The sequence below is a fragment of the Siphateles boraxobius genome, unplaced genomic scaffold (assembly GCF_051911475.1).
Source record: "Siphateles boraxobius isolate OS27281-9 unplaced genomic scaffold, OSU_SipBor_1 66, whole genome shotgun sequence".
NCBI lineage: Eukaryota > Metazoa > Chordata > Actinopteri > Cypriniformes > Leuciscidae > Siphateles > Siphateles boraxobius.
Window position 1 is genome coordinate 21,858,894 of NW_027509193.1, and position 23,312 is coordinate 21,882,205.

The 23,312-nt window shown below is 38.2% G+C and overlaps 2 protein-coding genes and 1 non-coding gene across 4 annotated transcripts; all 3 read left to right on the forward strand.

Moving 5' to 3' along the window:
* Window positions 1-4: 4 nt before the first annotated feature.
* On the forward strand, window positions 5-2,678 carry LOC143721984 (guanine nucleotide-binding protein G(I)/G(S)/G(O) subunit gamma-5). Its single transcript, XM_077212995.1, has 3 exons — window positions 5-139; window positions 1,298-1,424; window positions 1,533-2,678. Exons 1-2 carry the CDS (start codon window positions 53-55, stop codon window positions 1,421-1,423), a joined length of 213 nt encoding a protein of 70 aa, XP_077069110.1. The 5' UTR covers window positions 5-52; the 3' UTR covers window position 1,424; window positions 1,533-2,678.
* A 299-nt stretch (window positions 2,679-2,977) lies between these two features.
* Window positions 2,978-22,751, forward strand: carm1 (coactivator-associated arginine methyltransferase 1). 2 transcript variants are annotated; one of them, XM_077212987.1, is made up of 16 exons: window positions 2,978-3,824; window positions 6,392-6,517; window positions 6,713-6,819; window positions 7,013-7,117; window positions 8,257-8,367; window positions 9,135-9,312; window positions 11,926-12,016; window positions 12,242-12,323; window positions 13,319-13,404; window positions 13,529-13,618; window positions 14,285-14,422; window positions 14,510-14,599; window positions 14,679-14,791; window positions 14,901-14,981; window positions 18,410-18,478; window positions 20,886-22,751. In XM_077212987.1, the coding sequence occupies exons 1-16, from the start codon at window positions 3,662-3,664 to the stop codon at window positions 21,023-21,025; spliced, it is 1,770 nt and encodes a 589-aa protein (XP_077069102.1). In that variant the 5' UTR covers window positions 2,978-3,661; the 3' UTR covers window positions 21,026-22,751. The 2 variants fall into 2 exon arrangements, with proteins under 2 accessions (XP_077069102.1, XP_077069101.1); XM_077212986.1 differs by having other exon boundaries at window positions 2,979-3,824; window positions 14,901-14,999.
* Window positions 13,015-13,212, forward strand: LOC143722501 (small nucleolar RNA SNORA74). The gene has a single exon (XR_013196910.1). It is a non-coding gene; the product is annotated as a small nucleolar RNA SNORA74 (small nucleolar RNA).
* Window positions 22,752-23,312: the final 561 nt, after the last annotated feature.

Here is a 23,312-nt window from a genome sequence, read left to right on the forward strand (position 1 = left end):
GTCAGTCTCGTCTTGACATTTGTTGCAAACTTTCCCCGATCTGTCAGGAGACATGTCGAATAACAGCGCAAGCGGTGTGATGAGCCTTCAGAAAACCGTCAAGCAGCTGCGATTCGAAGCCGGAATCCGCAGAATTAAGGTGAGTGAGAATAAAAAAAATAAAAAGCTCAAAAGATTGGGAATCTTTGCTAACAGGGTGTGACTTGACAGACCTGTCGGTCCTGTCCGAACATCCTGCTACTTTGTGTAATTGTTGTTTTTAAAGATTTATTGATCCTTTTGAGAGCTTTTACAACATATCTAATACAAATGAAGCATAATACAAAAAAGTATTTAATAATACATTATAATGTTTTAGCTGTTTGAAAGCTTCTACCGCAATGGCTGGTTGGGCAATTACCTTCGTTTTCTTACTTGCTTTTAATCGGATGTAATCAAACGTTGTCACCTAACAGTAATATTTCTAAACATTTGTAAAGTGTATAATAATCACAGTTCAACTTAAGGCTCCAACCTCTTTCTCGTGCACAGTCGTGTTTGATTTAACACTCTCTTCACTCATTCAGGCAGTAGCGCGCGCACGACACTGCTGTCTGTTGTGTGTCGCGCGCAGCGCACAGTGGAGCTCTTTGTTGATTGTGAGTGTGTGACACAATCTCACATTTGTTGGCCGGAATAATCCAAATCTATATTAGTTACCACTGGCCCCAAAGCAGACTATTCTAAAAACAACACAAGGCTTCGTGTTATTAAATTTATCATGAAACAAATAAACTCTGTAACTCCTGACCGCGTGATTTAGGAAAATGTGATGGCCAATAAAGCCCTTTATTGCTCCACAAACCACTTTGACCTCTATATACATACATCCAATACCAGCCAAAAGTTTGGACACCTTCTCTTTCAGTGGTTTTTCTTTATTTTTTATTATTTTCTACATTGTAAATTAACACTTGAAGGCAAGGCAAGACAAGTTTATTTATATAGCACATTTCATACACCATGGTAATTCATGAAGACATCCAAACTTTGAAAGAACACATATTGAAGTAGTAAACAAAAAAGTGTTAAACAACCCAGAATATGTTTTATATTTTAGATCATCCAAAGTAGAAAGTAGCTTCATTTCGTTTTGATGACACCTTGGCACACTCATGGCATTTTCTCATCAGATTCACAAGGTAGTTTGGATGTCTTTTGGTATTGATGTTGAAAATAATAAAAAATAATGAAAAACCACTGACAGAGCAGGTGTGTCTGTCTATCGATATTTTATTTAATCTCTCCTTCCTCCTAGGTTTCTCAAGCTGCGACAGATCTGAAGACTTTCTGCTTGCAAAATGCCCAGAAGGACCCTCTCCTCATGGGGGTACCATCCAGCGACAACCCCTTCCGACCCCCCAAATCATGTGCACTCTTCTGAGGTACCAACAATCAGCTCAGTGTTACTTTTTTTTTCTTTTCTGTACATTTCCTGTTTGACCGGAATGTGAGCAGGAATATGAACCTCTATCTCTCTCTTCCCTTTAAAGGAGTCATGAAGAATCTGGAGAAACTGAACATTCCTTTTTTCACACAAATGTTTTTCACTACACTACCCTCAGTTCCCCTTTACCCTACAGCAGAGTTGGATCAGCACTATTACACTAAATTGTTTAATTTGTAAGCTGCATTGTGACTTGAAGTCTTGCACGTTCAATAATGTGATTTATGTAGAAAACCCCTGAAAGGTGGTTTAAAAGTGTTAATTTGTATACTGTTAATTAAGGACATACTAGTGCAAAACTTACATTAGTAGGTGGTTTCAGGAGGAAATGAAAGTGCTCAGTTGGTCAAACAGTCCATTGGAGAAGTGATGACATGTATGAAAAAATATGCAATACATTTCTTACTGTGTAGCCAAGTCAATTTGAATACCAGCCATAAACAAAAAAAGAAAAATTCTTTCTTGTTGTAATGTTCGGTCTGTGATGAAACACTGAATCTCTTTATTTGTTTATTGATACAATTAGGCTTATACATATGCAGTTATTGCCAAGATACTTGTGTATTTAAGGTATTGTATTAATAATTGAAGGAGAGATGTCTTGAATCTCAGGTTCTTTTTGATAAAGATTGATGCGGTTTCTGATATATATATATATTCACTTTTCTTAATGATTTCTGAATGAGGTACTACTTTTTGGTCAAATGTATTTTCTGGTGGGTAATGGTTTCTGCATCATTTTGAAGTTTCATAAATGTTAAACAGTGTTAACACGAAACTCAAGTGAAGAATTATCTTTTTTTTCTCTATTTTTTACTGATATTTGCTCATGAAAGAGTGCTGTATGTCTGTTGCACCTTTAGTCTATGAATTGAACACCACGGACTGTGAGCAGCATATCAGCTGGCCTGTTTTTGCATAAACTTCCTGCCCTTGCATGCAAATGTATCTGTACTGTGCCTTTATCAGTCAACCACTGGACATTAATGCAAATATCATTTGTAAAAGTTTTTCTGCTGCCCTGTGTTAACTTTTTCAGTCTGTTTACCTCATGTATGTCTTTCCTTTTAAGTGTGATTGTGCCTTGCATCTGATTTGTGTGCACTAAGACATACTTAACTGTATACTATACATTTCTTTATAAAACTGAATCAAGATGTCGTTCTAAAAATAAAATAAAAATGAGTCTAAACTGTTTGAGCAAGATCACATTTTAATTTTCTATGGTTTTAAAAGCAACTTCATTAAAAATATTGGTTAATTGAAATGAAGCTGACAAGATATAAATATTAAACTAAATGAAACGAATATTAGAAATGTTGCCTTGAACTTGAAGCACTAAAATAAGTAACTGGAATTGAATAAAAATGTAAATAAAAAAATAAACCTATATAGAAATATTTAAACAAATAAATAAAAAACACATAACAAAATTACTAAAAATATGGTAACATTTAAAATGAAAACATAAAAACAAAAGATAATTTAAAATATTAGTAAAATCTATAACGGTATATTACCAATTCAGTAGCATACATTCAACAAACTTTATATTACGAAGAGAGGGGTATGTACATATCATCCACCTGATTTATAGCATTTTATTCCTAAAAACATGATTTTTTTATTCTGGCTTTTGACAAATCTTTGATTTCTCGTGTGATTAAAAAAAAGATTTCCAAAATACCCTCAGTAGAAACATTTATCACTAATATGTTAAGAAAATGAAACAAGAATTTTTATCCTTGCTTTATTCACTGTTCAGATTTTTGTGGAAATGTATGCAAATTGCATTGTCTCATTTGCATATTGAAACATACAATTTCAGAAAACATGTAATACAAAACAACTGTCTTATTATGTGATTAATCTTAATCTTTTTTTTTTTTTTTTTTTTTTTTTAACCATATTCACCTTTGGTGTCCTACTTTAAAAGAGATATCATCGTTTTCACACACTGTACAATAAAGCAGGTTTCCAAGACACACATTTCCTGTATCATGTTTATTAGTAATACTCCTGTTTTTTTTTCTTAGTAACCCATATCATGTCTTAAATTGAACTACAGCTGGGGGGAAAAAGAGATGTGGCCATGTGGAGGCAGTAGTAAGTCAGGCCTAGTATCCTGACCATTGACTCCTCCAGGGGAGATCTGAGCCGCTGCGAGCTGCCTGCATGACTCTCCCCAGATCGAAGATGGCGGTGTCCGTGTTCCCAGGCGTGCGCCTCCTCTCCATCGGAGACGCCAATGGAGACATACAGCGACATTCAGAGCAGCAGCCTCTGCGACTAGAGATCAAAACCAACCAGGACGCGGCTCTCATAAGCCTCTCGAACAGTGAGTAGATGCTGGCTTTAAACTCTTTACATCCGGCCTCAGCTGAGCGTTGTATCCTAGCTTAGCTTAATGAGAGTGATGTGCGTGCGGCATGTGCGTGTGTTGCAACCCCTGATCACAGGGACAGACTGCTTTTGAGTGTCTTTGACCTCGGATGCCACTCTCGTGCCGGTGTATGGTCTCTAAAACATGTAAAGTTGCTGGAGCCAGGGCTTTGGTTGTCACATGTATGCCACAAACCACGTTGATCGTAGCATGTTAGCATCCGTAAACACTTCGTATTGTGTTAAGCTGCTTAGTTAGCAGCTAACGTTAAGTTACCCAGCTAATACGCACGAGATTCTGAAATTCAGCACTGAGTGCGTTTCTACAGTATAAAATATAAACCCATATCGTGTGCATGAGGTTTTTTTCCAGATGTAGGTCCTGTGCATTCAGGCTTTCTTCCAGACATTATTAGCTGGTAGTAAGGAAATATTAGGATAATGTGGATTGGCGCCTACAAAGTTAGCCGCAGTCTGAGTTAAACATTGAGTCATAACGTTACTATCACGCTTAAGAAACCTCGTTGGTTATGTTTTGCGTTGGTCTTATTTATGTAAACATTTGATGTGTTTATTGAAAGTGTTTTAACCTGGTTGGATGCTGGGCTGAATGGATGCTGTGAGTTTACTTGATTGATTGATTGCGCAGTTCTGCACCACCTCTCTCTACTTGTACAATACTGGACCATGAAACAGTCCGGTTTCTCTTTCTCAAAGTGCAGAAAACGTTGCGAAAGTAATGTAAAATTAGGCGGAGGTTTCTTACGGCAGTACCGTTTGGTCATTCATCTTTGTTCTGCGGGGAACAATAGCGGGTCCCCCGCCTCCTTTTCTCCAGTGTCCCGCCTGTTCATTCATTTTTCAGGGCTTTTGTTTGGAGCCTCATGCTGCCGATGTCCCGTGGATGAGATGAATGTCTTACTTAAACAGATGCGTGACCCACAGCCCATAGATTTCTTATTTAAAAGTTTTGTTCCTCGAGCTCCAAATGCATGCCACTAATCCCCACATTCAACCCTCAGCATTTTTGTTTTCGTCGAAAGCCCAAGTTTTCAGATAAATTCATATGCGAAAGGGATATTTTGCGCGTTTTATGCATACACGTGAGATGGTATACGCTCTTAAATATTCATTGTTGCGTAGCTATAAAGAGATGGCAATGTGCTGAAGGTTTTCTTTTTGCATTTCGCAAAGAAAATAACATTTTGTGGAAATATAAAAATGATTTACACTGGTGAGAGATGAATAATTATTAAACACGTGTCATTTATTATGCATGGAGCGGGTCGCCCCCTTAGCTGCCGTGCTGACGTCACATGGCGATCTTGTTGTGATGTGCAATTGACCTGGTTAATTTTTGAAGATAATAATAATGTATTATTTGTTGTACTTTTAGCCAGTGCTCAAGGTGCTTTACAAAGCTTAAACAAAACAAATTGTGTAAAATTCATTGTTCAAAACAGAATAAGTGGGGTGGAAAAATAAAATGGCCAAATAAATTGATACTATTGTACTATACTTTTAGTCAATCAAAACATGTTGAGTGAAACTTTAAGGAAGTAATTCCTCGCTTCTACACTTTTGTGAATTCTTAATTCATGTTTTTATAGCCCTTAGTTTCTTTCACTTTCACTGTGGTATACCTGTTGTCTCTTTAGCTTGTTGTAACAGTCTTTCAGGATGTTTGTTATGAACAGTAGATGCCAAGAATCTCTCCTGTTGCTTAAAGTTTCATGGCTTCAGGGCCCCTGCCGCTGTTTCAGAGGTATTTTCTTAAATTACTGTAGAGAAGTGAGACTCTTGTTTTCAACTCAATTATATAAATGAATACTAGCCTAATCGGTCTATGGACAGCCTGACCTAATCTTACAACAGCTGGGGAAATAAATGACAAAATCCCTCATCCTGGCATTACCGATTACTGTTGCAGTGATTAGAAGGCCAGGGTGTCTTTGAGCAGGACTAATTTGGTTTGCTTGGCTTCATTTTTGTTTAGGTTGTAGTAGTAGTAGTAACCTTTAAGGAGCTAGTGTAGTTTGAATAGCCTAAAACTGAAATGTAGCCTATGTTGTTGTTTTTATTGATAAATTAAACTTTCCACTGACCCATTTTAAGGCGATGGTTCACCCAAAAAGCAAACATTCTGTCATTTACTCTCCTTCATGGTGTTCCAAAACTGTTAGCCTGTATGACTTTTTTTTTCTCTGTAGAACACAATTGTTTGTTTATGAAGAATGTCTGTCTCTCTCTCTCTCTCGCTCTCTCTCTCTTTCACTATATATAACATGCATATACTTGCGTATATAAAGTCAAAGGGTTCCTGTGTTTTGTTTTTATCAAATTGGCTTCCAATAGCAAAACTGTTGAGACACTCTTTTAAATATCATTTAAAAAAAAAAAATTTCAATGAATATCAAACATTGATCTTTTTTGGGCAGGATTTTCTGTTTGTTTTATATTAATTATTATAAATTGATTATCATACATGAATATTAATATCCGTGTTATTGCTTTTCTCCACAGACGAGGAGACATGTGTCTTTAAGTGTTCCGTATCAAGGGAGACAGAATGCAGTCGTGTTGGGAAGCAGTCCTTCATCATTACTCTGGGCTGTAACAGTGTCCTCCTGCAATTTGCATCTCCAGCAGGTAAGTTCACCTCCTTTCACAAGCGCATCACCCTTGACGGTTATTTATCAGTTCGCGCAGACATTCAGACAAGCACAGCTGCAGTCACTCATAGTGTACAAACTCATTTAAATGATTATAGGCAAACCGGAATAAAGAGATGGTGCTATGAAGCATGTAATCTCCTTATGTGTCCGCTGTTGTTGTGTTTGGCAGATTTCTCGTCATTCTATAACCTCTTGAAGAACTGCCGTGGACACAGGGGCGAACGTTCGGTCTTCAGTGAGAGGACGGAGGAGTCCTCAGCTGTACAGTATTTTCAGGTTTGTTTCACCACAAATTGACATCCAAAGGCGACATTTGATGAACCTGTTCTTACTCATCTTAAAACATTTTTTTAATTTTAAATGAGTTCTAACAGGAATCCAGACTACCATTTAATCTGTTTTGTTCTAATGGTCCAGCATCAACAGAAGTGACATCTTCTGAATGTCTTTCATTTTTATTCTCTCTCAGTTTTATGGCTACCTCTCTCAGCAACAAAACATGATGCAGGATTACGTGCGAACTGGAACATATCAACGAGCCATCCTCCAGAATCATACAGACTTCAAGGATAAAGTACTGTTATTTCTCTCTTTGTACTGTTAAAGGGAGGTGTAATGAACTTTTTTTTTTTTATAATGTTTCCTTAGGTGTAGTTATAATGTTAGTATATAGATAGAGCTAATAGGACTTGATGTTTCAATCCCTGTGGAAAGTTGGCATACCTAATGTCAGCAGTTTGGTACAAGGGAGGGTAGGAATATCATTGGAGTCATCAGATGGGCCCCCTCCTAATATGATTTTTAGACCAAATATTGTCACGTTTGACTGTACATTAATCATTACATATTAGAAATCACTGGTCACAGATCAGGCATTAGAATTTAACACAGTTAGTTACTTGTTGTCGCATTTCTGTTGGGTTCATTTCTTACAGTAAAAGTCTGTTTGCAAAGCCAGCACTGAAATTGTGACTGATTTACTAAAGAATCCACTGTGAAATGTTCCGAACAAACAAATTATGCTCTACTGAGACAGTCAAATTTACATAATAAATAACCACTTTCCTAGTATTAGGATAATTTGGAAGGTGATGTTATTTTTAGTCCGGTGACCCTGTATCTCTCTTCTCTCCTTCTAATCTCACTAACGCATCTGTGAGCGGGGCCAAAGATGTGATTTATAAGTAGGCATTGATTTTCTTCTGTAGAGGTGGTCTTTAGTCGCACTCTTATGTCACTATGTGACAAAATCTGGAATAAGAGCTTGGTTTCAATAAAAGCTATTTTTGGACTAACAAGGAAATTTTGAGTTCTGAAACTTAAAAGGATATTTTTTATAGTTTAATGAACTCTTACATGTCAAAAGATCAAGGAAAATTTGGTTTAACTCAATTCATTACTACTTTAAAAGGTCTTTAAAGTCGAGTAGTTTCAGAACTGGTTTCTCTGAGCTTACCGTAGCATTCCTTCGTTTTCTTTTTAAAAAAATTTGGCTATTGAACATTTTGGCTATTATGACCTTGACTTTTAGATTTAATGTTATCCAGACCTAAATATCTGAAACTGGAACAGTTGACTTATCACAATTAAATAAAACACTTGAGTCCATTTAAAAAAAGGTTATTCCTTTTTGAATGCCTCTCTGAATGCATTATTATCTGAATGCATTAATTCTTGTTCTCATTTCTCCCTCTTGTGTCCTCCTTGTCTCAGGTGGTGCTGGATGTAGGTTGTGGCTCTGGAATTCTATCATTTTTCGCAGCTCAGGCTGGTGCCCGTAAAGTTTATGCTGTGGAGGCCAGCACCATGGCTCAACATGCAGAGGTATGACATACAGATTCCTCAATCATTAACAAACTCTAACATTCAAAAGTTGAAGGTCGTGATGTTTAAGAAAAGAAGTCTCTTGACAAAGCTGAATTTTCAGCATCATTACTCCAGTATTCAGTATCGCATCATGATTCTTCATCAATCATTCTGATATGGTGAGTTGCTGCTCAAGAAGCATTTCATATAAATGGTGAAACCAGTTAAAAACCTGATCAATATTTTTGTGGAAAACCATGATGCATTTTAGGATTCTTGATGAATAGCAAGAAAAAATATTTTGTAACATGTCTTTACTGTCACTTTTAATTATTTAATTATTTTATCTGTTTAATGCATCGGTGCAATTATTTTTAAATGGTGGTGTTTATTTCATGAGTATACATCACATTGAATGATTAATAAATCACGTTTAACCATTCATAAGTATGCAGATAATTGGGTTGTGTGGTATACTGGTACTAAATAAGTATGGTTGTATAATGTAATTAATATTTATATTATTATTATTATTTATATATATATATATATATATATATATATATATATATAATGTATATGTATTTAGTAATATAGATTAGTCATTTTTACTCCTTTATTATTAATTATTATTTATACCAAAATGTGGTATCATGCCAAAGCCAATTTGGATATTGATACAAGTTACAGTTCAACCCTAGGAGGTTATAAGGTAGCCTTTGACCTTGACTTATCGAAAGTCATTCTAAGTAGTGATAGTAGTGCTAATAATTGTGTGTCCACAGGTTCTTGTGAACAGCAACAGGATGTCAGAGCGTGTTGTGGTGATTCCTGGGAAAGTGGAGGAAGTGTCCCTACCCGAGCAGGTGGACATTATTATCTCTGAACCCATGGGCTACATGCTGTTCAATGAAAGGATGCTGGAAAGCTATCTACATGCCAAGAAATTCCTCAAGCCTAGCGGTAAGAGAAAAAGGTTTATTCAGTAAAAAGAACCAATCAACAAAAGATTAACATGCTTAGGTCATAAGGGTGTGTAACGGTATGCAAAAATGACGGTTAGGTATCCTTCCGGTACAACAGGTGGGAAAATAACATGTTTTTTTTTATTATTATTAATCAGTGGTTTACTGAACAAATGGCAGCAACGCACACTGCAGTTTATGGTGCTGTTGTAATTGGGTGGTTTTGAAGTGCTTACACTTTTGGATCCAAAATATTTTAAAATAAGGTTAAGATTATTGCACTCCGATTCTTATCCAGTCCTTCTATTTGACACGCATACGTGCGCCAGCATTCATTAAAGTCTGCTGAGTTATGGCGCTTTTCCACTGCATAACCTCCTATTCCAATATTTGTCCACTGAAAAATTCCACTGGAATTTTTCCACTGCATAACCAATACTCCTATTCAACCTGTACATGCTTCCAATGAGCCAAATAATGAGAAAGAACCAAATCGCTTACCATAGCTATGCAGACGACACACAGCTCTACTTATCCCTATCGCCTAACGATTACAGCCCCATTGACTCCCTTTGCCAATGCATTGATGAAGTAAACAATTGGATGTGCCAAAACTTTCTTCAGTTAAACAAAGACAAAACTGAAGTCATTGTGTTTGGAAACAAAGATGAAGTTCTCAAGGTGAACGCATACCTTCAGTCTAGGGGTCAAACAACTAAAAATCAAGTCAGGAATCTGGGTGTGTCTCTGGAGTCAGACCTTAGTTTCAGTAGTCATGTCAAAGCAATAACTAAATCAGCATATTATCACCTGAAAAATATTGCAAGAATTAGATGCTTTGTTTCCAGTCAAGACTTAGAAAAACTTGTGCATGCTTTCATCACCAGTAGGGTGGATTTGTGTAATGGACTTCTCACTGGCCTTCCCAAAAAGACCATAAGACAGTTGCAGCTCATACAGAACGCTGCTGCTAAGATTCTGAGCAGAACCAGAAAATATGAACACATCACACCAGTCCTCAGGTCTTTACACTGGCTGCCAGTTAGATTTAGGATTGATTTTAAAGTATTATTACTGGTATATAAATCATTCAATGGCCTAGGACCTCAATACATTGCAGATATGCTCAGTGAATATAAACCCAACAGATCACTCAGATCATTAGGATCACATCGGCTAGAAATACCAAGGGTTCAGTCTAAGCATGGCGAGTCTGCTTTTAGCTACTATGCCAGCCGCAGCTGGAACCAGCTTCCAGAAGAGATCAGATGTGCTCCTACAGTAGTCACATTCAAATCCAGACTCAAAACACATCTGTTTAGCTGTGCATTTACTGAATGAGCACTGTGCCACTGTTCGTCCGACTGTTTGCACTGTATTTTATTTTATTTTTTAATTATTCTGATTTCATTTGATTATTTCTGTATTTTATCTTTTATTCTGAACTGTTTTAATTATTCTGATTTCTTTTGATTATTTTAATTTCTTCTATGTAAAGCACTTTGAATTACCATTGTGTATGAAATGTGCTATATAAATAAACTTGCCTTGCCTTGCCTTGCATGGTACGGCTCAGTACGGTTCGGCTCGCTTCGCTTTTCCACTGCGTGGTACGGCTCGGTGCGGCACGGCTCGGTTCGCTTTAGCTCGGTTGCTTTTCCACTGCAGTTAGTACCGCTTCAAAGTGGGTGGGATTATGACTGATCGTTATAGTTTATCCGTTCCTCGGCAACTAACAAGAGGAACGTCTGCGCTTCTCGTCCACTGACCACGATTCAGCCATTTCTTTTTTGGAAGTTTTTTTTTTCTTCAAGCAAGTAGTTTTAAAACATTGGAGGCTGTTACTGGCTATTTAAATCTAGCGGGTTTGATGTCTCGCAAATACAATGGTGCTGGTAGTGACGATTCTGTCTGTCTGACCAATAAGTGATCTACAGTGCTTCCACGTCACATTTTAGTATCGGTACGGTACGCTTGGAACCTCAACAGAGGTGGTACCATTTAAAGCGAGCCATACCATGCAGTGGAAAAGCGCCACAAGTGAGCCGTGCCGAGCCGAGCAGTACCGTACCATGCAGTGGAAAAGCGCCATTAAACACTCACTTGTAAAATGGAAATACTTGCATTAATTTGTAACATTTACACATAAGTATACAACTGTAAGATGCAATTTGTGGACTGAGGACTACGCATCTCAATCGCATTAAGCCCATGTTATCTGACAGTCGGGCAATCCACACAGGTTTATGATTGTTTGAAGCGCTTAACAAAGTACATCTCATGTTTAAGGCAGCTTGTATTGTGCACTTAACTGGCAGCAGCTCACTTTGTCCTTTGTTATTTTTCAGATGGGTTCGCAACATCACTGTATATCGAAAATAAACTATATTGTCCCGTTTTGGGGGTAAACTCAACATTTTTAGATTACATTGCCCACACAGAGAACTTCTGCATGTGCTGTGGTTAAAACAACACTGTATTTGTTTGGTACACATACATGCCGCACCGTAAGAACCTTACCTGAAATTTTCGGTATGAATGCAAATATACCGTTAGACCCACTGCTATTTCCTCAATGTTTGTACATATCACACCTCTGTTCTCTATACAGGCAAAATGTTTCCGACCATTGGAGACGTTCACCTCGCTCCTTTTACAGATGAGCAGCTTTACATGGAGCAGTTTACGAAGGCCAATTTCTGGTGAGTTTTTTAAAAAGAGGATAAGGACATAAGGATAAAGGGAGGGAGAAAAGATGTAAAATGTACAATGAGTGTGAGTAAATAAGCAGGAAGTCATGTAACGTGTAGCAGATGTCAAAATATAGACTCAGTGTAAATAAACTGAGATATTAGCTAATAACTAAGACCTAACTGGAATATTTCTTTTGTTTATACTTGGAAAAACTGACATTTCCTGTCTTTCAGGTACCAGCCATCTTTCCATGGGGTGGATTTGTCTGCGCTGAGAGGAGCTGCGGTTGATGAATACTTCAGACAGCCTATTGTGGTGAGAAATGGGAAGGAAATGACTTGCAGATTGGGTGTATGCTAGTTAATTCGTAAGTACATGCTTGCTTTTTAGAGTTAGCCACGGTTTGGAAAGTTTATAAAGCAGAAAGCCATAACATTAGCTTGTGTTTGTGCCTCCAGAAGAAAGAGTATACTGATAAATAGTGTGTGAAGTATGAAGGTAACTGGAGATTTGTCTCCTAGCTGGCTATAGAGGGCTTGAGGGTAAATACGGACAGGATTGAGTTACGTACTTGAGCCCAAATGAGAACAGTGAGGATGTTTCTTGGAAATGGAGAAAGGCAGCATGCTTCATGGATTAGGAAAATGTATTCAATGTTAGTTTCATGTAGGACAAGGTGAAGTATGTATGCTTGCCTTTGTGCCCGTGATGAAAGGCTGGTTGAGGTTTCTGAGTTCACTGTTTGTTTGTGGTCAGGGGGTATGCAATACATTTATATCCATCAAGGAAGGTTTATGAAGCAAGTCTTTGTGAACAAGAACGCATGTAATTCTAGTTGTTGATTTTCATCTAGGATCCTCAGTGTTTTGAAACACTACATTAGCTACTTTTTCCACTTTGGTGCCCCTGAGAGGCCAATTTAACTTGTCAGTTGTGTGCTTGGTTTTCAGTCCACTGATTTCCATACATGATAATTATAGTTTAAAGTCTGTGTGTATGGTTTATATCCAGCAGTAGTCAGCTGTTCAGGCATTTGTTGTGACTGTAATGGTGTTGCACTGCTGGGACAGTGACCTGCTGTGGTCTGGCTCTAGGGGGCGCTGTTTTAGCATCCTCCAGAGTTCAGGCTGTGGTGGGAGAGCCCTCTGAGCTAGGACTGAGTCTGATTTACTGTGGCTCAGTCCTTGACAAGAGGCTTCACAGCATGTCGTCCCGTTTGATTTGACCCGTTTCTTCGTCCTTCGCATGCAAAAATGAGTGTTATATTGGGATGTCTTGCCACCTCTAATTTATTCTCTCATTTCTTTCAGGACACTTTTGATATCAGGATCCTTATGGCCAAATCAGTGAAATATACGGTCAACTTTTTAGAAGCTAAAGAAGACGATCTTTACAAGTATGGATCCACCAAATGCATTTTATTGCATTTGAATGCAGCCTTTTTATTTTTAAAATATGGTATAAAAGAAGCGTGTTGGCCTGTCAAATGTTTTAATATATTGTTTTCTTGCTCTTCCCAGGATAGAAATCCCCTTCAAATTCCACATGATGCATTCAGGGCTTGTACATGGGCTGGCTTTTTGGTTTGATGTTGCATTCATTGGATCAGCGTATGTTCCGAAACATTTACTTTACAATGATTTCACATTTGAGTCACCCATTCTTTCCATTAAATATTTTATTGGTCTGTCCCACTTTTAATGCACATGGACAACATGTTTTATGTAGGAAGCTTAAAGACTTGTTTAGTGAGATCTTACCAGAAAAGTTTTTAGAATTTTTAGCATGTCAATGTATAATATTAACTGCTTTTTTTATGCAACACTTATCTATTTTTTGTTACTCAGAGCATCTGATGCTAACATGGCATTAAAAAGCTATAGTACTACTTCTCGCACTTGAGTCCTCAACCAAGTTCAGACCATTTTAAATGGTCATTAATATTATGTTGTTAAGTGAAAGAACATGGTTCTCTTTGCATTCACACTGTCAATAGTGTTCTCATATCTGATTCTAGTCCATATCAGTCTTTTTTTACTTATATATTTATTTGAATCCTGAACCAAGTGAATATTGTATTTGTTTTTTGAATAATAGTAATAAAATAACAATGCAATAAAAATAATATAAATTATTATAGTAATGACAACAACAACATGGTGATAATGTTTGTGATTTTTGAAATTGAATTTTGTATGTGAGGGGGATTTAAAAAAAAAAATTTGTAATCCGAGTATTGTGACAGGTATGCACTTGTGCTGTCTCTCTGTGTACAGGATGACTGTGTGGCTCTCTACGGCCCCCACCGAACCCCTCACTCACTGGTACCAGGTGCGCTGTCTGCTGCAGTCACCTCTCTTTGCCAAGGCAGGGGACACAATGTCAGGCACTGCACTTTTAATCGCCAACAAGAGGTGAGCACACACAGTTCTTTGCGTTAACCCTCAGGTCGTTAACGTTAGGTGGTTAACTCTCTCATTTGTTTCCACTTCCTCTCACAGACAAAGCTATGACATTAGTATTGTTGCTCAAGTGGACCAGACAGGCTCTAAGTCCAGTAATCTACTTGATCTCAAGAACCCCTTCTTCCGGTGAGAGGACGCTTCGCTTTGGAAACCGATAAGAGGATGTCTGAAACGTGTGTTGCTTACGCTATGCTGTGTTCTGCAGGTACACGGGCACAACACCCACCCCACCTCCAGGGTCACACTATTCCTCCCCCTCAGAGAACATGTGGAACGCTGGGGGAACCTATAGCATGAGCCAAGGCATGGCTGTGTCAGGTAGCTCTTACACAATCATTCTTGACTTTATACAGTAGTTGGCCACATTTCCTCCCATCCAACTGCTTTAACAGGAGTAATGTTACTCAAATTTTGCTGTCTCTGTCAGGGATGCCTACAGCTTATGATCTCAGCACTGTCATCGGCGGCAGTGGGACAACAGTGTCCCACAACAATCTCATCCCCCTTGGTACAGACACGCATGCACGTATGGATATTTAAAGACACACACTCACACATACACACATATGTGGAGTGAAATGTTCTCAGGTGTGGTTCAATTAAAGAGACCATTCACCCCCCCAAAAAAAAAGTCTCTCCAAATCCTTACCTTTAGTTCATATTTGAAACACTAATAAAGATATTTGTAATATTCTCTCATCATCAAATCCACGCAACCAAAATTTCCTCGCTACAGAAAGATGGTAAAAGTAATCAGAAGCTCAGACCTCATTGGTTCTCAGACATCAAGCAAGTTTGAGCTTCTGTGTTTACCATTTTTGATGCGCTCTATGCGTGCTGATCAATCAATGTATATATTCGTTCGTGTCACATGACGTCACTGTAGCTTTGCGCCGCAATCTTGATGACCGACGGTCTGAGTAATGCCTGCAATATGTTGTGCAGTTGGCTGCAACAACAGCCGAAAGAGGAACCGCGAACTGGTATTTTATTCTAAACCAAAAGAAAAGGATAGAAGAAATGTCTCCCTTTTGTATGAATGTCTCTTGTATCCAAGGGCGTAGGTTTAGGGGGGGACGCTGGGTACTAGTCCCAATCAATATTTTGAGATGACAAATTTGTCCCCACCAATATTTAGCAAGCTCCTTTGAACTGGTAGTTTGATATTTGCGCTGCTATTTGGATCGATTCCAACGGCCAGGACGACAACAGTACAAGATACGCCGTAATTTGATTGGCGGCGGGTTATCTGACGGGCAGGCTACACGCGCGGGCCGGGACTACTTTTTGTGCTTGCACTCACTGGCAGCGAGCGGGTGGTGTGTGCGTGTGTGCGCGCGTGACGACGCCGATGGTAAGTTACCAGGGTTGTCTCTGCCTGCCATATACAAAGGCCAGAGTAAAACATTTTAATATTCCGTTTTTTGCCCCTTTTTGTACTTTGTAGATCAGTTATGTCACCCAAGAAGAAGAAAGGGGACATACGAAGCTTTTTCATAAAGCAGAGTGTAAGTAGGCAAAAATAACTAGCCACACAAATAACTAGCAGTAGCAGTGACTGACCAGGCTATTAAATGCAGATTCTACTGTGGAAAATAGTATTAACTGGTGATCCTGGTTACCCAGGATATTGTTACAGTTAAACCTAGCTTCTGCAATCTTTCAAGATTAGGAGCATTAATTAGGGGTGTGCAGCACGGATAGACTCATAGAAGTTGCGCTATCATGATAGAATGCTACGAAGTCACTGAATGTTAATTAGCCTACCTCAACTTAGAATCTTGCAGTCATAAACAATGGATCATCTGAGACCTTTTTCGTTTCTACATTCTGTTTATGTAATGTATTTGTGAGTGTAGCCTACTTGCTAGACACATGTGCTGGAAAAACATGTTGGCAATGTTAAAAAGGCGAAAGTTAACACTGTTGGTTATTCAAATATAATGTATCATTACTTGATTGATAATATCCAAATAACAATATCTGGTAGGAGGGTTAAACTTGCTAGCCATAGGATAGACTACAAAATTAATTAACCATTTTGTATGCAGGAAAGACCGCATCAAACCACAACAGATTTACATTTATTCATTTAGCAGACACTTTTTATCCAAAGCGACTTACAATTGAGAACAATAGAAGCAGTAAACCTAGGATAACAAACAGCAAGTTTTATGACCCTTCCCAGTTTAATCTAATGGACTTTTTTTTTTAAGAATAGAATGGGGGGAAGGGGGGGGGGGATGGATGTCCCCACCAAAGCTGAGACCAAACCTACGCCCATGCTTGTATCATGTCTCATCTTTCTGTCCGCGCACACACCTGACCCGAAGCGTGCAGCCATAGACCCCTATACAGCGCGCGAGTAATGAATTGAGCTGTTTCGTGTCGGAATGGACAAATACACACGACATTGTTTAAATGTCCGTTTTGGAGAGTATTCACTTAAAATATGTCGGTTATGTCTTAAACAGAGTTGTCATCCAGTCTCTTTGGTAGAGAGAGAGCGAGAGAGAGACGAGGAAAACAAAGCATGCAAATGGAAATTAACGCGGCCCGGAAAATTATCGAGCTCTTTTTTTTTATTGTGCAATTAATTGATTTATTGACTATCGCGACAGGCCTAATCCAGATTAATGACAGCTAGCCGTGAGCCGTGGCTAACAGCTGGCAAGCTACCCACTGTTAGCCACTTAGCTAGCTAACAACTCGCTACCTAGTCAGAGCAAACTACCACCAAATTATTTTTTATAATACCTACATTCCCCATGATTAAATATAAATCCTTGGTGGCCAGGTGCCGCACTTTTACGTTTGTTACCCATCCAGCAACAGCATATTGATACGCGTCTGTACTCTTGAAAGCCTTCAAGCGATCCCCCGTGTATGGGGGAGGGGTTATGTACAAGATATATAAATATATATATATTTCATGGAAGGCAAATTGGGGCAAGTCTGGGGCAGATAATAAAGGACTAAAGAAAACTGGGGGTAACAAATAAGGATCGGAGCCTAAAATTAAAATTTGATCCATGTATCTCTGTCTTTCTCTCTCATTCAAATGGGCAGTTTGGGCGGCCATACCGGGCGAGATCGGTCGTCAATATGGTGGCGCTCTATTTCTAGTGACGTAGGTGGCATCTTTGAATATGAATAAAAGCCTAAATTAAATCTGTTCATTATATAAAGCAGGGGTTTCCAAACCTCCTCATGGAGGGCCACTGTCCTGCAGAGTTTAGCTTTCCTCAAAACACCTACAAGTTTCTAGTATGCCTGGTAAGAGCTTGATTAGCTAGTTCCAGGTGTCTTTTTGCACCCAACTATAAACTTAAATACTTCAGTGGATGGACAAAAATGATGAGTGAATATAAAAAAATATTCAGATATATTCTGAGGATGGAAAAAAAATTGATCCAGGTTTGGAACTATATGAGGGTGAGTAAATGACATATTTTTATTTTTTGGGTGAACTATCCCTTTATGAACCAAAGGCTGAGATAAAATAAAATAAAAATGTGATATTAAAGGGGCCACATTATGAAGGATAACATTTTGATCTTTAACTTGATCATTTAAAATGAGATTATTATGTAATGTATAGCTTATTATATAATAAAGGTTGGGAGAGGGTTGAATATGGCCATTAAAACATCTTTGGTGCATCAGGGAAAAAAATAAATGTATGATATGACCCCTTTAATGTAAGCGATACATTACATGCTTATATTATGTATCTCTTTTAAAACCCTTTACAGGACAATAAATTGTATTATTGAAAGGTTTTCTACACAACAGTACTAAAGTTTGATTAAGATTTTCTATACTACAGTACAGTCAGTCTCCTTCAGCTTCATGTCAAGTGTTCATGTGTTTTTTGTTAATCACATTTTCTTTGTGTGTAAATTGAAGAGAAGTGTCTTGTCTTTTCCCCATCAGTGAACACGGGGATTGTGAACCACACTCACTCCAGAATGGGCTCTATAATGAGCACCGGAATCGTCCAGGGTGAGTGGCGCTTCTCTTAATGTTCTCACAGAGTTAAAAAAGACCTGCACTTTTACAGAATAAAGTGATAGTTCACCCAGAAAGGATAATTCTGTAATGTTGTATCAAACAAAAAATAAGACTTTTGTTCATTTTCAGAACACAAATGAATATATTTTTGTCCATTCATTGAAAGTCCATGCAACCAAAGATTTCATAGTTAATTACATGGACATTGTAAAAGTAATCTAAATGAATTGAGCAGTTTAATCAAAGTTTTCTAAAGAGACATGACACGCTTTATATAATGAACCGATTTCATTTGTGTTATTATTCAAATATAAACATTGATCATCACTTGATGTGCGAGATGTTGATGTTTCATGCATGAGAAGAAACCTCATTGGTTTGATCTCCTATGATGAAAGAATTTTAAAAAATATCTTCATTATGTTCAACTAAAGATAAACATTTGTCGTGTGGGTTTGGAACGACTGATGAGTGAATGACAGAATTTTCATTTTGGAATTTTTTTTCCCCCTAACGATGTGAACCAAAACATTTAAAATGTTTCATTTTAATATTATGTTGCACTGAACATTTTTTCTTGGTGTGATATGACTAGGCTTTTACAGTAATAGTGTGTGATATGACTAGGCTTTTACAGTATAGTGTGTGCTGAGTGCTTGCAGAAGGATATATTGTATCAATTCTCAAACCATGAGGGTTGTATTTTCGAGATGCCATGTTAAGTAAAAAAAAAAAAACTACTTCATACTATTTAATGCGTAAAATAGTTAAACCTTTCTACATTACCTATTGCATGCGTAAAAACCATAGACTGTAAAAGGTAAAAACCGAAGCATACTTTTGGACTAGGGATGTGATGGTGAGGAAATTTTCCCACGGTTAATCGACATGTGACATCACTGGTAATACCGGTATCACTGGAGGGTTTCCCTCTTTTGCCCCTCGGTTTTAAATGGCTAATTCGAATTTGAGCTTCCATAGGAATGAACCATAGACTAAATATAATATGCACGCAGTGTCCATGACGTCACCCGTTGGTTTCTGAAGAGCATTTTTGAAGCCAAAAGTGACCACACAGGGCCTCGCGCTAAAGTGACAGCTGACTTGAAGTAAAGCCAATAGTTAAGGTTCATGTTTTTGCCCTTCGAAATACTATAATAGTGGCTGTGTTTTTTTGGTTACATAGTCTTGCTTTAACGGTCATTAATAGCCTATAAGATAGTACTGCAAAAAAAAAGGTTTACTGTAAAGCTATTCTATTGCTTTTATATATTTATTGTCCATCTGATATAGCATGTCCTTTACTTAATTTTATATGTTGGTATTAATCCAGTGTTTGTAATGCTAATTCTATAGTCTGTGAAATAAACTGTAAAAAGGGATTTAATGCTCACTAGTCTAGTGATTGTACGTTATTCTGTGTTGTCATCATTCAGTTTGGATTTGATCTTTAATTTACTTTTTTTTTTTTTATTACAAAGCAGCTGATATTGCCATAGCGACAGCAAGAAGCTAGTAGGTAGTGATGGGAAGTCCGGCTCTTTTCAAAGAATTTTAGAGAAAAAAAGTTAAATAAGCATTTATAGTCTGTTGAGACCACCGGTACCACGGAACTAGTGTAGCCTCTATTTCTATAGATGTTTTTAAATCTAAAAATTCAAAAAAAAGCTACAAAATTGTGAGACATCCATTAATGCATGTTCACAGTGGAAAACAAATGAAAAACAGGGCTGTTCTCTCGATACTCTACAACGACTAAATCCAAAGTCGTGAGCGAAGGTATAATGCATGTATGAAATAATCTCGAAAAAGGCACAAACACTGCAGAGATGCAAAGTTCAGCAGCTGGAATTAGCTGAGCTGACATGACGGCTAACAAACAGCAAACAAATGGCTAGTAGTGACAGCAGCGACAATCCACCTGTCACTCAAGTGGCCGCGCCCTTAATTATGCAGAACTTTAAGTTTGAATGGTGGGTTCATTATTATTTTTCTTAATGAAAAACGCAAATAATCCTTTGCAGGTTCCCTATTAGCATTGGGTTTAAAGCCAAAATATTGCCAAATAGTTGCATTTACACTTCTCTTTGAAACCAAATCTTCTGCCAGTCAGTTTCTCACTCTCGTGATAATTCAAATCTGTCTCCTGCCGCTGATCTGGGCTGTGGCTCTCATTCGAATCACGCTGCATTGAGCAAACACGTTCAGTTTTTAATTGTAGTGTCTGTTCTCTAACTGAACTGAATGAGTTTTATTACTATAAAAAATCAGAACGATCGCCGCCCACCGGTAACACTGACTATCGCAGCAAGCCTACTTTGGACTTTGACATCTTGGACGCCAAGTGTTCATAAATGCAAAGTATGCAATGTTGCTTATTGCTTTTATCTCTTCTCAGGGGCCACAACTGCCCAGCAAGGTCCCAGCAGCAGCAGTCCTCATTACCCCGTTACCAACCAGTTCACCATGGGCGGCCCAGCTATCTCCATGGCATCTCCTATGGCCATCCCCAGCAACACCATGCACTACGGGAGCTAAGGCCAAGGGATGGCCTCTGCATGTCCAATTCCCCCAACCCCCCACCCCTGAAGATCAACCACAGCCAAATTCAGAATACCAAAACCAGTGCACCAGTTTCTGACCATCACTTTTAGATTCTCTCTCTCTCTCTCTCTCGCTATCTCTATATATAGATATACATGTATACGTATATATATATTCTAAACTATTTCTTTCTCACTGGTGTTTTATTCTTACATATCCGTCCCACGACCCTATAACGCTAGTGTGCGCAGGCATTCGGCCAGTTCAACACGTCTGAGGTGTGTCCTTGTTACTCTTCTCCTCCCCAGCCGCACGCAGCGCCTGCTCCACACCAGCCACTAGGAGGCAGCACTTGTCTGTAAGCATGCTGAAAAAGCACAAACCAGAGACTCAAGACTCAACAGAAAGGACTCGGTCTGAGAAACGCTGTCGATGGGACACGTTTTTTTTTTTTTAAATATATAAATGCTTTACAAATCTGCACGTACTCCCCTTACTTCATGAACTCCCACATTTATTTAGCCGCACATACGATTATTGATATGAATTGGAGATCTATTACAGGATCTTGCTACTATTCCTGACAAGACCAGCTACGTTGAACCTACTTTTCACTGTTGGCTTTTTTACGTCTCCGGTGACATCGACTGGCCATCGCATCTCGATTCTCTCAGCATGGGCTTTTGACAGCCACCTCGACTCACCTGAAATGTTCACAACCTCTCATCGCTCACATGAAGAGATGGACACGTGTGTAGGCTCGCAGAGTTCATTACGACTACTAGCACAGTACCGCTGGATCCTGCCTGTTAGACAAACATAGCGTAGATAGAGATCGTCTTACTTTTCATTCCATTTCTGACTGTTTTAACGTAGTGCAGTCCCAGATTTATGTATTTTGCTTGGTGTTCCCTGAGGTGAATTCTGAGCGTGGTTTATCGAGACCGCTTCTGTCGACCCCCGACTCCAACACGAAGCAAATCTGACTTAAAATTGACTGAGAATGAATCTGTCAATTTATAAGGACATAAAAGGTTTCAGGAATAAAAAGACCAGCAACAAACCCTCCACTACCAGCCAAGGAGGACGGCGGAGTGCTGGGACTGACAGTCGGCAAATAGGGGGAAGAAGACAGAAGGATATAAACCTGCAGCAGGACAACTGTTTGGAATGGCAGTATCCTAGTTTACATCCCTTGAACCTTTATTTTGTCAACTTCTGTGTGTTGTGAGACTCGTTGAGGAAAGGAGGAGCTCAAGTGACGCCTGACTAGCTGTAACTTTCCTCCTAATTTCCTCCTCTCTCCCTCCTTCCCCATCCCACACCGGGGATATGACGAAACCCCCATCAAAGACTTTGAAGTCGTATGCACCGCTTCCAGTCAAAAATGTTTTGTTCATTTGGTTTGAAATAGCAACTATCATGAGATGAAAACAACCATGTCTGTTAGTTTGTAGAATTAACGTTTTGTTTTGGTTTTCTTTCACAAAAAAGCAACAGACAAAAAAAGGAGCAAATTAAATGTTGATGAAGTCCCTACGTGTGGCTGCTTACAGTAGCAACTGTTATGTTTTATGGATGAGTGTGCAAAAAAATCAGACTTGATAGTTTTGAGAAATCACATGATCTGGATAGGTTGATAGGCTAAAGACTAATGTTCTGCTTTCCAGTGAAGCAGATCTTAAATAGATTAAAAAATAAATAAATTCAGTACATTTTACATTGTTTAATTTGTTAATATACATTTGGTGTTATGAACTAACGATTTTTACAGTATTAATCAAGCTTAATGTAAGTTTATAAATATACTATTGTTAATTTCTTTGTGGTAATATATTGTGAATTTATAGCCTACAACTCAATGTTGTATAAAATATATGTAGAAATTAATATTAACCAAGATAATAGCTTCAAGAGTTAATTGTTAGTTCATGCTAGCTATTGTATTAACACACAAAGCTGTATTGTAAAGTGTTATTTAATATCTCATGTTGTTCAACACGTATGATTTTCTAGCTGTCTTTCACGAAAAACAAAAAACAAATTTTGCAGCCTGTTTAAGCTGCTCTTTTCTATATAATTAAAACAGCCGTTACATGAATTTGTCTATCACGTAAAGCTATTGTATTTTTTTCAGAATACTAATTTTAAGGTGCTTTTATGCCCTTTCTGCTTGTCAGAGTCATTGGTCTCTGTCCGTATTTGTTGTATGAAAAAGCAAATTGGATTCGTTTGTTGGAAAAAAAGAAAGTCATACTGGTTTGGAGCAACATGAGGGTTT

Excerpts from the sequence above, each read along its gene's own strand:
- LOC143721984 (XM_077212995.1), top strand. The coding sequence starts at position 53 with ATGTCGAATAACAGCGCAAGCGGTGTGATGAGCCTTCAGAAAACCGTC. Across the intron at positions 140-1,297 it reads CCGGAATCCGCAGAATTAAG|GTTTCTCAAGCTGCGACAGA; the intron begins GTGAGTGAGAAT and ends CCTTCCTCCTAG.
- carm1 (XM_077212986.1), top strand. The coding sequence starts at position 3,662 with ATGACTCTCCCCAGATCGAAGATGGCGGTGTCCGTGTTCCCAGGCGTG. Across the intron at positions 14,423-14,509 it reads CTTTTAATCGCCAACAAGAG|ACAAAGCTATGACATTAGTA; the intron begins GTGAGCACACAC and ends TTCCTCTCACAG. Across the intron at positions 14,792-14,900 it reads CCAAGGCATGGCTGTGTCAG|GGATGCCTACAGCTTATGAT; the intron begins GTAGCTCTTACA and ends TGTCTCTGTCAG.